This window comes from Fusarium subglutinans (genome assembly GCF_013396075.1).
Source record: "Fusarium subglutinans strain NRRL 66333 chromosome Unknown NRRL66333_c0000038, whole genome shotgun sequence".
NCBI classification, from domain to species: domain Eukaryota; kingdom Fungi; phylum Ascomycota; class Sordariomycetes; order Hypocreales; family Nectriaceae; genus Fusarium; species Fusarium subglutinans.
Genome location: NW_023502101.1, coordinates 26,117 through 40,523, shown reverse-complemented (window position 1 = coordinate 40,523; position 14,407 = coordinate 26,117). Strand labels below are relative to the sequence as shown.

Here is a 14,407-nt window from a genome sequence, read left to right as displayed (position 1 = left end):
TGGGTAAATATATTATGTTTAGGGAGACGAAAGGTTATTGATTGACCTACAATTCATTGATACCGTCAGTTTCGAAGTTTTAGTAAGAAATTCCAGTGGATGGTGCTACCCAAGCTCTGGTTGTAAAATGCTTGAAGATATGCAGGCTGACAGCATTTGACACAGAAACCAGATATTGAGAGCCAAATAGAATCAGAATTGAGATTCGCCATCTAGTATTCGAGCCGCATTGCCCATTCTCCAGTACCTCGAGACACCCCCGGGGCTCGCTGACGCCTTTGAACCTTTGTGGTATCCGATACATATACATTTATCCCCGTAATCATGCTACTGTACACACGAGTTGTCTCTTTTATCCTTTATCCAGTTATTTCGAGATCGTTATGGTCAAGTCGTTTAGTCGTAACTGTGTCAACTGTCAGTGGTGAATGGTGGCGATAGCAGCTTTTTACATACCCCTGCTCCTTCTGCCTCAAAATCTCTTGATTGTTGCCCGTCTGCTTGCCCTGATGCAGAGGTCAGTATGCTACATATGTGATCTCACTGGACCTGACTTACCGAGATTCCTCCCTCAACAACTAACCGGTCCAGTTGGTAGAACTGGCTGATGACTGTTTGGCGCTAATTTCCGTCAGCACTTCCCCTCACGATGGCATCGTTACCACGCACCTTCAAACTCTGAAGCTCCTTGATCCCATGCTGCACCAACTCCTGCACCTTTCGGCTATCCTGCTCGCCCTGATGCTCCCTGAAAGCATCTCTCGTCCGTCGCTTCGCATACTCTCGGAAGTTGTACGCAGCGAACTGCGAGCCTTGCCGTAATAATTGGCGGTACTGGTTAAATTCCCCATCAGCAATTGTCGATATCAAGAGTGCACGGCGATCTCTGCAAATTTGGGTGGCCGCAATGAGGGGCAGAACTCACGAGTGATCTGACTTGTTGCGGCATGTCGCCTTTGAGTGTACCAACGACAGACATTTGGTGTATGTTGTAGGTTGGGGAAATCGACTAGATTGTAGATTCGCGACGGCTTAGAAAGTATCCGATGATGCAAGGCATTTGACGCTGCGAGCTCGGTGTTAGTCGGCGCGGAGAAATTTGCCGCTCCGGCCGGTCTTTCCGTCAATCTAATTCGTACTGTATTGAGCCAGTATTTAGCGGTATCGAGCACAGTGCTCGAAAGGCCACTGCTGTTCGGCATCATGCTCCGTGGATATCGGTGTATTATCAATCATTACGACATGCATTTATGATAGAGCTATTGGCGCATTCATAAGGAAATCAACCTTGGTTCATGTCACTTTACAAGTGATTTGCTTACCGGAGAACTATGTATCGTGGTACGTATGCCAATAACCCGGCATATTGAACAACATATAGAAATACAGGAAAATATGATCAAATCGGAGGTGATCCCTACCCTAGAGCATTGACATTTCACTTGACTTCTGGAAACATGCAGGATTGTATGATTGTCTTCTGTCTTCTGCACGGCAGAAACAAGTGGTTTGGCTGCTATGTGCTCAGTAAACAATACCAACTGAGGCTGAACTATCATTCAATGAATTCCTTGTGAATGTAGGGAACTTGGAACATAACTTTCAATCCACTCCATCCAGTACTCATATAACTTGTCCTTTTGGACCCATTCAGAACCTCAAAAGCAAAGCCATCTAGGCCATTCATGCAAAATCATATCATTCCAACTCACATTTCACTGATGCCTCACTGCTCACCGCAACTACTCCTATCCCTCGTATCCAATCCCTACGGGCATATCCGCCACCTGTTTTAAACCCTGAAGCTGAAAACACTTCTCCTTGCAGCGGGTTCTTGATCATGTCCGAGAATAACTGCAAGCAATGGGCTAGAACGCTGAATGTAAGCATAGAAACAGCACCGCAGTGATGATCTCTTCTCTCGCGCGTGTTGTCTCGGGCTTAGGAGCCGTTCCTGTCGGATGGACTATTCCGCGTCGTGGCGGTCGGGAGGTACGATAACAAGACATATGCAAGGGAATAAGAATGAACTAATGTCAAAAGCATCAGCGGTTGCATATGACGAAAAAGTTTCAATTTGGATGACGATAATGTTATGATCAATCAGAAAACCTCAGCTGGCTCAGTATCGGGTAGTGTCATTTCCCCAGCAAATACACTGCAAGTCCCTCCCGATATGGTCAAGTTTATTTAAACGACAAGCCCGTTTATCGGATCTGGGAGACGATTTTACCTAGTGAAGTGGCAGATGTTACACTCGCAGAGAGTCTCGGAACCCCTTGCATGAGAACCCAAGACTAGTGCCCACAGCATTTATCATCTGCATGAGAGAATCCCTTGCGTTAAGCAAGAAACGAAACTGAAATGCAGCCACACTTCGCTGCAAGAACTTTTTCACTGAGATGCACGTTACTCCGAACCGGTGAGATGCAACTCCAAGTGCGGGTTATGGCAGCCACCACGAATTCAGTCTCCAAACAGGGAAGTAAAGTTGAAAATGCTTCTCCCAAGAGAATGTGAGTTGTGACACATGTGCAACCTGCTGTACGCTTTGACATATTTCTCGGGAGGACCAAGTTGGAAGGAGAAGAGTGAACGAGGCCAGCAACGTGAGTTGTACAACTTGTAACATAGGACATGCTAACATATTTCACCACCACCCCGTACACCCCCCGACCCCGCATACCTTAACACTATTAACGCGTTATTAATATTAGCTACTTTATTTACTTCTATAAAATTTAAATTAAATCCTTTTTTTTTTCTATTAATAGAAATAAATTTACAAGTATTAGATTATAAATATAGAATAGTATTAGCTATTAAGGACTAAAAATTAATAAAATTATAACCTTTAGCATAAAAATATTTAATTAAGCTATTAACTTTAAAGGATTGTTACGCTAGAGCCTAAGATATTAGAATAGTATATTAGAAAGACTTATTACTAATAGTTATATAGAAGGAAGACCTTATAAACTATATTATTAAAAGAGAATATAGTTTTTAGCTGCTAATAAAGCAGGAAATATATAACTTTATATAAGCTTTAGTAACAGTTAATAGGGATATCTTATATTTTAGTAAGAACTAGGTTAATAGATTTGTATTATGCTATAAGATAATAGAAATAAAGCTATTAAGAGTTATAGATACTGTAAGGAAGTATTACGTTATAAAGGAGATATTTACAGAGTACTATAATAGTCTTATTTATATTATTAAGTTTAAAAAGATCTTATAGTCTAATTTATATAATGTTAATAAGACTAGGGTTTAACTAGGGGAAACTAATAGCAAAACTGTAATTAGGACTGTTATAACTTCTAGTTTAGAGTGTATTAAGTTAAATAATTTAACCTAGAGCTTGGTTTTAGAGTTTATATTAGTAGACGGTTAGTATCTAACCTTAACTGTTGTTTTTACTAGTAAAAACCTTTAAAGATAGTGGTTTTTAAGCGTTTTCCCTGATTAGAAATATATTATAAGTCCTTTAGGTTAGTTTAATACTAATATCTTCCTTAAATAGTTTATAGAGGTATTTATACCTAAGACTATACTATTAGACCTATCTTAATAAAGACTTCTAGTCCTAGACTAGTATAAGTTATATATAATAGTAAAACTAATAAAAAAGGCTTAGTTAAATAAGATTTAGCTCTTTTAGTTACCCTTATATTCTTTATATATTATATAGTTACTTAATATTGCTATATTTAGGCTATTAAAATAGTACTATTACTAGTTAACCCGATTTTAGGCCTTATATAAAGTAATATTATTATATTAGTAATAACTATTCTTAAAAGCTTATAAAGAGGCTTCTTAAAAAGCCTTAACTTAAAGGAATATTTTAAGTAGCTTTTTAGCTACTAGTCTTTTCCTAATTAATAAATATTAAAAAGGCTTTAAAGTTATTAAAGCCTAAGGAGAAGAAATGCTAGTTATTTAAGGGGCCTATAATACTAAGGAAGTAGCAGGTAGTTAAGGAGACCTTATAGAGAATGCCTTAAGGAAGTTAAGATATTAAAAAATAGCTTTAAGAGGCTTAAAAAAACAGAATTTCCTTAATCTGTGACTTTAATTGTATTATAAGGAAGGTAATAAAGTCTATTAACTAGAAGAACAGTTAAATATAATACCTAGAAGAGAAAAAAGCTATACTTAAAGTATTAGTAGCAGTAAAAGCCCCTATAGGCTAAGTTCCCGTTTAATTTAACCTAAACTAAGCTTTTCCTGCAATTAAATAGATTATTATAGCATAAGATTAAGCTAAGAAGAATGTATTATATTAGGTTAAAGAAAATATATAAAAACTATATAGAAAAAAGCTGCTAAAAATACTAATAGTAGAGAGGATGTTTTTTAATTAGTATCTAAAATCTTAGAATAATTAAATAAATACTTATTGCTGTGTAATTAATTGAAGTTATCTACAGATTACGTTGTAAGGTTATTACAGGTGTGCGGGGTCGGGGGGTATACGGGGTGGTGGTGAAATATGTTAGAGCGTTGAGGCTGAGAAAAGAGACGGGAAGCAATATGAACGAATCCAAAACGAGGTTCGACTGTGGAGGGTTTATGCGTGCTCTCAGGAGATTACACATTAGAGTATTTGGGAAGCTAACTGTTGTAAGGGTGTGCGCTTGCGGCAGATATCTAACTAATCGGGTCTTGGAGTAGGTTGCAGCTGTTTATGATGGCCCGGAACTGTGCGTCCTGCCTAGCAAGTTCTTCGTCTTGTTGAGTCTCCGGTGGATTAGTTACAGATGAAATTGCTGTCTCAAGAGTTTCCGATGGGATCCCATTGGTCTCAAGCAGCTGATCGAGCTTTGTATGCTCCCCCAGATCCGTGGTAAGCTGGGCCGTAAAGTTGTACCGCTTTAGGCTCTGGTTTGGTTTCACAATGGATACCGTCTTTGTTGGTTGCTCAGTTGATAGCGGAGGTATGAAACATAGGTTGGTGACAGAAGCATTTAGATTCGCAACGTCTGTAGCATGGCCGTTTTCGGCCAGACTCCACCGTAGAATCTTGCCCTTGGTGTGTCCGGACAATATCGAAGTGCCGTCATATGTCAGAGCCAGGCATGATGGCTGTCCAACTTCTGGATCCGAAACAGCAAGCGGGGTGTTGATTTGCACGACAATAGACGGCAGCTCTGTGCTGCGGGAACCAAGCAACGGCTTGTCGCCACCGAATAGCTCGACAAGGTAGACAGCACCGGCCTCAGAAGACACGAAGAGTGCCCTGGCACTTGGGTCCAGACGGGCGCAGAGAGGGAAGGCTGGGAAGAGCAGTGTACGGAGGAGCTGACCGGTCTGGTAGTTCCAGATGATGCATGTCTTGTCTTTACTGGCGGACACGCATATGCTAGTTTCCGGGTTGGTGCCAGGACCGACAGTTAGACTTGTGATAGCACCACGATGGTTGGAGAGGGTTAGATCAGGCTCTTGTTCTGCTTGAGCATCGAGCTCCAGAAGTCGTGATATCGACCAAACGTTGATGTTTGAGTCATCAGAACCGGACAGGATGTGATATGGCGTCACGGGACATGGCAAGGTGGTGTTGACACTAGCCGGCCTGTACACGTCTATATCACTTGTCAGTATTCACATTCGACGACAGTATCACGCGTATAAGGTAGCACTCACAACGGCGTGAGTGAGACTGAACTAACCTCCCAGAGAAATAGTCTGCCCTCGGTAGAGCCCACGACTAACACTTGGCCAGCAAGGGCCAAGCTGCGGATCCTCTCAGGGAACGGCACGAGAGCCTCCTGGTTGCCGCGTATACGCGAGTAGACGTGGACATGTGCCTTTTGGTCTTGTGCCGCGAAAATATGAGACTCACTGACGGCTAGACCGTTGACAGGGGTGGAACTCTTCTTGAAAGATGCCTTGATGGTGTGGGATGGTGTGAGGGAGTGAGAGTAGATGCCGACGTCCTTGGAAATGGCTGTGTTGGCAGCGAGAGGAGGACCGCAGATGGTCGAAACGAATTCTTGGGTCAGCATTGTCTTTGGCTGCCGTTGACGAATGTCTTTTTCGGATTTAATGAGATAGTTTTCACCAAGAGGTCTGCTGGGCTTTTCAACTAAGGAATGTTTGTTGGCCCCAGAGTCGTGGTAATGGTTGCTGGAAAGCGTCCGAGAAGCCGGGATCAGCCAATTCGCAAAGACAGTTGGTCCTAAATCCCGCAATGGACCATGCGTTTGGGAGACTAGAAGTGTTGTAGAACAAGCAAACAAAGATGGTGCTTGTGGTGGTGTACTCCGTAGACTGAAGCGAAATAGCGAGCAAAACCAACAGGCACTTACAACTGCACCTAAAAATCTAGGTGGTGTTGTTTAGCTGACCAATCAGAGCTCGTCCTTGACTTTTTTCTCCTCAATGGCTTTTTTTCTCTTCGTATTGTGAAGGGTCCAGGTTGGTCCAGGTCAAGTTCTAGGTCTAGGAACTTTTCAAGACGAGACCAGACGGGATCTTGGATGAAGGAGATCTAATGTCTCTGGAAAGGCCGAAACAAAATTGCTGGGATCGTTGCAGAAAGAACTTTTCTTTGTCTTTGTTTGCTCAGTCGAAGCACACAAGCTTTGACCCTTTCTTTTCTTTTCATCTGCAGCCGCAAAGTTTTGATTGCTTTTTTGGTGGGTCCCGCCCGTTCTATTTGTGCCAAATGCAGCCGCGGGCGGTGAGCGCCTGATTTAAGAGACTATTAGCGCGGTGGACAGTGCACGAGTCCCCTAGAAATGTCACCTTGTATCCATAATTCAGGTACCATCAGCGATTGATAGATCCTATTCTCCGGCTTCAGCTTGAATATTGGCAATATTGGCAGTAGCTCAAGTTGGAATCGATTAAAGGTGTATTGAATTGTTGCTATCGAGGCTAGATCGAAGCCAGCTCACAAGCAGTCAGAAGTATCGACTCGGCTGAGCTCCACTGTCTTACCTGCCACCCACTAACTTCCAGCTGTTTCCTCTGAATCTGTACTGAAGCTCCCCAAAACAGTCCCTGTCTGCTCCAAACTTAATTGCTTTTTGCTTCTCGCATCATCATCGACCATCTCCTCTCCCTCGACAGTTGACATCACTCCCTTGCTTACAGGTGCTCCACTCTAACTACATGTCTTGCCGACCGTTACCACAGAGCATGGTCCTCTTTTCTTGTTCTTACTTCTGTTCCTCTCATTGAGAGTTAGCCTGCGGGCACTTATCACATACCAGACTAGCCCCCATTGTTTACCGGGTGATGATTTCAGGTTTGATCATTAAATTAACATAAACAACAGTTACAAGCAACGTTCCTAATAACTTAAGTTAGCTTATTCAATTCAAGCCCAACCCGCCGACTTATAAGTCAGGAAAAATCGCTATAACTTAAGGCTATAAAGGTCCTAACTTATAAGTCTATAAGTCTATATAGTAATATTAGTAATATATAAATACTTCTTATTTTTTCCTATTTTTTAGCCCTTTTTAGGATAAAAATAGGTTATTTAAAGTAGGATTTTTAGTATTAAAAATTATAATTAGTAAAACCTTAGTAAAACCCCTTACTTCCTTATATTAATCTCCTATAGTATATTAAAGAAGCTAGCTTTCTTTAATTATTACTAAATTACCTTTTTAATCTCTTTTTTAACTATATTTTTTTATAATACTATAAAGATATTAATATTACTATTATTAGTATCTTTTTTAGTATTATTAAAAATATTAGTAGCTAAATTTTTAGTTAGTTAAAGGCCCTTTATAATTACCTAGTAGCTAAGTAAGATTTCCTTACCTAAAAAAAGGTATTACTTTTAGCTATTAAACCTTTTAGTGCTTTACTATAAAAAATACCTCTTTATACTAAAGAAATAGGTATATAAGTATATACCTTATTACTCTTAGGTTCTTAATTATAGTTATACCCTTATATTAACTATACCTTATTAATATTACTATATTAGTATAGCCTTTTAGTTCTATAAAATATATAATATAAAGGGTAACTTTAAAGATAGATTATATAATATCTTATAGGCTTTTTTATTATATACTAAATACCTAAGACTAGCCTATAGGATCCTTAGACCTATAGGCAGTTCTAAAGAGCTATTTTTACTATTACTATAGCTTTTATTATAGCTATTTATACTATAAGCCTTCTAAAATACCTCCCCTATACCCCTAGTTACCTTATCTATTAAGAGCTTTTATTATAGTCTTTTTAACTAAATTATTACTATAGCTATGCCCCTTAATATTATTATATATAGCTATTTTTATAGCCTTTTATTAATACTACTTAAAATTATTAAAGTAGCCTTTTTAAAAAGTAAAACTATAGTTTAAAATTAGCTCCTTATATAATATAATAAAAAAAAAGCCCTTATTATAAAAAAGCTCCTTATAGCCTTATCCCTTATTAGCTTATCCTTTAACCTATAAACCTCCCTAAATAGCTATACTATTCTAAAAATACTTACTTATTATATTATAGTAGTAGGATTCCTAACCTATAATAAGGTTATTGCTTTCTAGAAGCTTAAAGGAGCCTATTTTAGTAAGAATTAGGCTATTATTATTAATAATATATATAGGTTATTTAAGCTCCCCTTATATAAGCTTAGCTTCTTTACTCTTAATAATATTAAATTAAATACTATATACCTTATAGCCCTTTTTTATAGGTAGCTAAGTTACTTCCTATTATATTTAATTAATAAGTAAGTATAAATTTATTAGCTTTAGTATTAAGGTTATATTATTAATTTTATAGCTAAAGCTTTACTTTTTACTTCCTAGCTTTCTACTTAATTTACCCCTAACTATATAAATAACTATAAGAAATTACAGTATACTCTAAGGGCAATAAAAAAGCTATATAATATTATTTAATTTATATAAAAAATACTATAATACTATAAGCTTTAATTATAATATATATATAAAGCCTATAAAATAAAAAATACCTTAAGCTTTAATAATATATTCTCTTATATTTAGCTATAGCCTAACTAGTAAATAAAATAGAATTTAATATTAATAATAATTAACTATACTCTTTACCTATAAACTATTATTAACTAATTCTATATTTATAGTTTAAATAACCTTAAACCTTTAAAAAGGATTTTAAAGAAAGATATTCTATACCTAAATAACTAGGCTTATTTATACTAAATTATAAGTATTTGCCTAACTAGTAAATAAAATAGAATTTAATATTAATTATAATTAACTATATCCTTTACCTATAGACTATTATTAACTAATTCTATATCTATAGCTTAGATAACCTTAAACCTTTAAAGAGGATTTTAAAGAAAGATATCTTATACCTAAATAACTAGGCTTATTTACGCTAAATTATAAGTATTTTATATCCCTTTAAGGAAAAGACTAAGAAGCTTAAAGGCTATAAGGAAGCTATAATTTTATTTATTATATATAGCTATATAAAGCTATATTAGTACCTTTATAATTACTACTATAGTCTTTTTATAGCTATAGCTTTACTAAGCTTTTTAAATCCTTACTTACTAAATCCCTTACCTTTTTATTCTTTTTTAATAAATTAAGCCCTGCCTTTATAAGTAATAAATAGTTAGGCTTATAAGGCTATTACTAATACTATAAATAAGCTATATACTTATAAAAAGAAAATTACCTTATTACTAGTCTATTAAGTAGTAATAATTCTTTATCCTAGTATATAGCTAAAATTCCTTACTTACTTAATTAATAATAAGATTAAGGTTAAAGTAATAATTCTTTATCCTAGTATATAGCTAAAATTCTTTACTTACTTAATTAGTAATAAGGTTAAAGTTAAAACTATTTATATATACTTTACCTTTTATACTAAAAATTAGGAAGTTAGGAACCTTTAATTTCCTTAATTACTTACTATATAAGACATAATCTTTTAACCTAATAAAATTAATAGTATTTTTACTGCCTTTTATATAAAATAAGTAAAGCTATATAGGATACTTATTACTAAGCTATCTTAGTATTTAATAAAGAAGGTTAAGTAAATTAGCTATAGACTAATTAAATAGTAAAAGTAATATAAATATACTTATTTTATATTATTAAAGATAGCTTATAATATCTTATATATACTTACTAAATTAGCTAGGGTAAAAAGGTTATTTAGTTAAGCTAGAATAATATTATTAAATTAATATTATAGGCTTAATTTAAAAGTAATAGAAGTAATACTTTACTTAAAAAGCTAGTTATAGAAAATAGGTAAGGCTATTTCTTATAGCTATCTAACTAAGATCCCTTAAGTTAGCTTATTTAATTTAATCCTAACCTTTAAAATATGCCCTAATTTAATTTACCCCCCTCCCTAACTCAAGCCCCTAAAAAAGCCGGCTTGAGTTAAGTTGTTAGGAATGTTAGTTGCGAGAGCCACTTTTACCTCATTCGATTTCCTGCATGAGAACGCATGGCCTAGGCTTGAAAGTGATCACTTATCGCCCAACTCATCTCGTCACCTTTCGCTTCCAGCACGTGCAGACGATAACCATGTGGTGACCGATAAGCGTAACGCATACACGCATACCTGACCCAGTTCTGATGATCTCCCTTACATCTGCGGACCAGGGACCCTCTCACACTACCCTGACTGTCTAGGGAAGGAAAGAAAACTCAGGACCTTGACCACAAGCGGTAAAAATGCTTAGGTAAATCTGGCCTAAGCTTAGAGGGATCTTTGCTCACTCTATTTTGACACCCTCTTTTCAGGTCTTGAGTTTTCTTGCTCCCTGAAGGCCTGTCAAGTCTGTCATGATCTGATCCCGGCCTGCTTGGGTTCTCCGCATCTCCATCCTTCCCCTGGCTATTTCTCATTATCGTCTTCCTGCTTACAGATCCGAGTCTTCCCCGGCGGAATCGCGTATCAACGGCAGCTCAGAGGAGAGCACTGCTCTATCTCGACCATTTCGGGGCCGAGACCTCACAATGGAGATCAGAGTTTAGCTTGCATACCAGTCTTTCGTTTCAGCCACGGTGCCATTACAACAATGCTGCTAAACTGGCCAAGGTGCTTACTGACTGACTATGATCGCGTCCGGTGATGCTTCGCGATAGGGGGAATAGCTCTGATTATTCCCGGGCCTTGCACCAGCACTAACTCACCCGCCATTAAGTAGGATCTAATCATCTCACTGACGCAAAACTGTCTATCCCATGGCGTCGACGAGTTCAATGCCCAGCCGCTATTTGCGCCCTTGTTGACAATGTCTTGGCACAATGGAACACCATGTCCAGTGCTGCTTGCTGAGACTCCTTGTCTCGACGCTAAGTGGAATTCAGTTGTCTTTCCCTACTGATGGCAGCTTCAAGTGAAAGTTCTGTCTTGGCGTGGATTCAGCTTCCCCGGCCCTGCATAGTTACCGTTCGCGGACAGTAGCTCGCGGCATTTTCCCGCTTGAGCTTTTTGTGAGAGCCGTAGGCATGTTCGCGTTCTTCAAGTGGAGATGTGATGTGATATGTAGGCATGTCACAACAGATTCCAGCAAGCAGCCTGCATCCCGAGATGGAGGTAACAATGAATGAAATGCTCATGGGCAACACAGACAGACAACTCCCTTCTTTGTCCTCCCTTGCGCTTCTTCCTTGGGTTCTTCGTCCAAGGATCAGCAACTTCCAAACCTTCAGGTCGAAAAGAGTCAAGGCCCATTAGTGCCCGCGGCGCTTGGTGATGGTCTACCTATACGAACCTGTCTTGGTCTGTCTTTGATTTGTTTTGCTTTTTCGCGGCACAACCATTGCCTCCCCGACAACGCCACTCAGATTCCCACCTCATTCCTGTCGTCAGGGCGTGGCCGTTAGTTACATTCATCTCTTCCGCTACCAGTGCCAATGTCAGTATCACGTCCTTGGTTACCTGGCCTGTGCTATGTGCGACTGCAACAGACCCCGCCCGTCCATTCTTTGACTTGCCTACTGCAGCCCAATTTCTTGCTTCCATCTTCCATCCCATGGTTGTCGACGTTTACATACAGTACGTACTTTTACACGGTCTCGTCGATCTGTCGGACTAATAAGCCCCTGCCTCCCTCGATCGCCGGTGTCTCGCCCTGCATGTCCACTTCTAGCCACTCTTATATCCACTATTCCCCGATGACTTGCAATTAAGTTCCAGTCCGAGTCAAATCATATAAGTCTTGTCGTGCCCTTTGAGATCGCCCTCCTCTAGATGCCAAGGCAGTGAATCACGTTGAGTCGTGGTCTGTTCCTGTTGTTGGGCCTTGATCGTCCCTGCATCAGCCTCCATGTCTGTGCTCGCTCCTAGGATTCCAGTGGCTATATACTTATACAGACAAGATCCAAATTCACGCGAGGCTTCACCTTCGCCCTCGGCATCATCTACTCCTTCGAAAAGACGTTCAGTCTCGAGTATGACAGGCTTGCTCCCGCTTGCATTACCAGCTCCCCGCACAGAGACACCAAGTATCCTCGACGAAGAAGTCATTGACGACATGATGGATTGTTTTCCCGAGATGCTAGCTAGAGATCTGGAAAGATCGAGCTCAGTGTTCATGGCAAAGAACATGACTGCTGGTATGCCGGCAGCTCCTGTGTGGTTTGCAGAGGACCAGGCCACTCGGGGCATAATAGGACCAAGTCGAATTATTACTTCCCCATATCAATCTGGATCCGTGCGAGTACAGAATTTAGGGTCGATAGAAGAGCGTCAGTCAATGGTGTCTTTTCTTGAACATCGTGGGCGAAGTGTCGATGAAATCGAATCTGACGAGGAGTCCGAATCATTATCGGAGTCCTCTGAAGCCATTGAGATGCCTTCTATCAAGTTACGCGAGCAATCCATTGTCACAACAGCGACATCTCTTACATCAGCCAGTGGAAACCCACCATCGCCCAAAGATCTCTTGTCACCCACGCGAGGACAAGAGTACAGTTGGATTGATATTGATTCTGACGATGATGATGATGATGACCTTGAGCCTCAAGTTCGGGAGCAATTGGCCACGCCAAAAGAGACAGCTGCTTTATCACCACGACCTCCTACTCCACCAAACAACGAGCCCACCTTTGACATCACTGTCATGATGGAGGCACCTAGACCTCGCCTTCACAGAGCCTGCTCCTGCATTGACGAGTCTCCCAAGCAGAGCAAACACAAGAGGCAATTCTCAGTAAAATCCATGGACGCGCCGACTATCCCCCCCAGAAAAGCATCCCTCACAAGTGCGACAGATCCATTGGACACAACTCCTCGGATCGTAATACCCAGTTTTGATTCGCGGATAGGCCCGGACAGTCAAGGTTACACCAAGCAGTCACCCTCTTACACCCAGCGCTTTCGCGATGAGACTGACAACAACACAATCCTTCTCAAATCAGACTTTGGATCAATTGAGCTAGAAATCGAGGACGAAGACACATTCATGGATCACTATCCACCTCCCCCACCACTGTCACGACCTGACACAGTTTATATCGAACAAACTCCACCTCCATCACCACTACCCACAGTCGAATCTTGGCTAGACGACTCCAATCCTCCATGTCTTCCTCAAATTCCCGTTGACGACTTGGCCAAGGCCGTGCCGCTGCCGCCTGATGTTCTCGAAACACTACGAGTGTCAATTGCTTGCTTCCCAGAAACAATGCTCTTGTCATCTAGCTTGACAACAGAAACAATCCGCGCCTACTCAAAGAAAGTTCGGCAACCGTCAGTCGACGCTTGGTCTGAGCCAGCTACCGACTCATCGACGCTGCACCCACGAAAGTCAATCTGGAAGAAGGTTGTCTCACATGGTCGCGACTCAGCTAGCACTAGACGTCAGCGGTTACACTCGTATGATAGCAACACACATTCGGGCGCCGCCGCATCTCCAGTGCCTTGGGCCTCGCTGCGACATGTGTTTTCCGGCTGCTCAGATTACATCTGTGATGCCCTGTATGCGCACATCGTCGCCTACAACTACGTTTCACGAGTTCCCCGCTACCAGCCAACAGGACAGCGAGCGTCGACCTCGGATTCGAAACAGCAGGGTGAGAATATCCCCAAGAAGGCTGCATCGCTTCTAGGCCTGGGCACACCTCAGGTCAACCCCTCACCTAGTGTTGGTCGGTTCGCCAAGAAGTTCAGTGCTCCCCTGACTGTCATTGGATTCGGCAAGGAGGAAACATCTACAGCAACTGTTCAAGACAATACGACACGAAACATCGAATCAGGTCTTCTTCGCTGTATCTCTAGACTAGTGGCTACAGCCAGGATGATATCTGAAGGAGGCGCTGGGGAGGAGAGATTAATGGACACGGAGCCGCCACAGGAGGTTGATATGATTTTTGTGAGGAGTATATGTGAGATCGTCAGACTATCAGAGGAGACATCATGAAGCCTGGTCATTGAAGCAGCACAAACTTCCAGG

General features: G+C 40.3%; 3 protein-coding genes across 3 annotated transcripts; 1 reads left to right on the top strand and 2 right to left on the bottom strand.

The window, feature by feature from the left end:
• Nucleotides 1–396: 396 nt before the first annotated feature.
• On the bottom strand, nt 397–949 carry FSUBG_4202 (LYR motif-containing protein; the record flags this gene model as incomplete). The annotated part of the gene is made up of 5 exons (XM_036682167.1): nt 397–406; nt 457–506; nt 559–621; nt 670–804; nt 926–949. The coding sequence occupies 5 exons, from the start codon at nt 947–949 to the stop codon at nt 397–399; spliced, it is 282 nt and encodes a 93-aa protein (XP_036540215.1).
• A 3,710-nt stretch (nt 950–4,659) lies between these two features.
• FSUBG_4201 (WD-repeat CRB3) lies at nt 4,660–6,014 on the bottom strand (the record flags this gene model as incomplete). Its single annotated transcript, XM_036682166.1, has 2 exons — nt 4,660–5,581; nt 5,653–6,014. The coding sequence occupies 2 exons, from the start codon at nt 6,012–6,014 to the stop codon at nt 4,660–4,662; spliced, it is 1,284 nt and encodes a 427-aa protein (XP_036540214.1).
• Nucleotides 6,015–12,280: 6,266 nt separating this feature from the next.
• FSUBG_4200 (uncharacterized protein) lies at nt 12,281–14,374 on the top strand (the record flags this gene model as incomplete). Its single annotated transcript, XM_036682165.1, has 1 exon — nt 12,281–14,374. The coding sequence occupies one exon, from the start codon at nt 12,281–12,283 to the stop codon at nt 14,372–14,374; it is 2,094 nt and encodes a 697-aa protein (XP_036540213.1).
• Between the last annotated feature and the right edge of the window lie 33 nt (nt 14,375–14,407).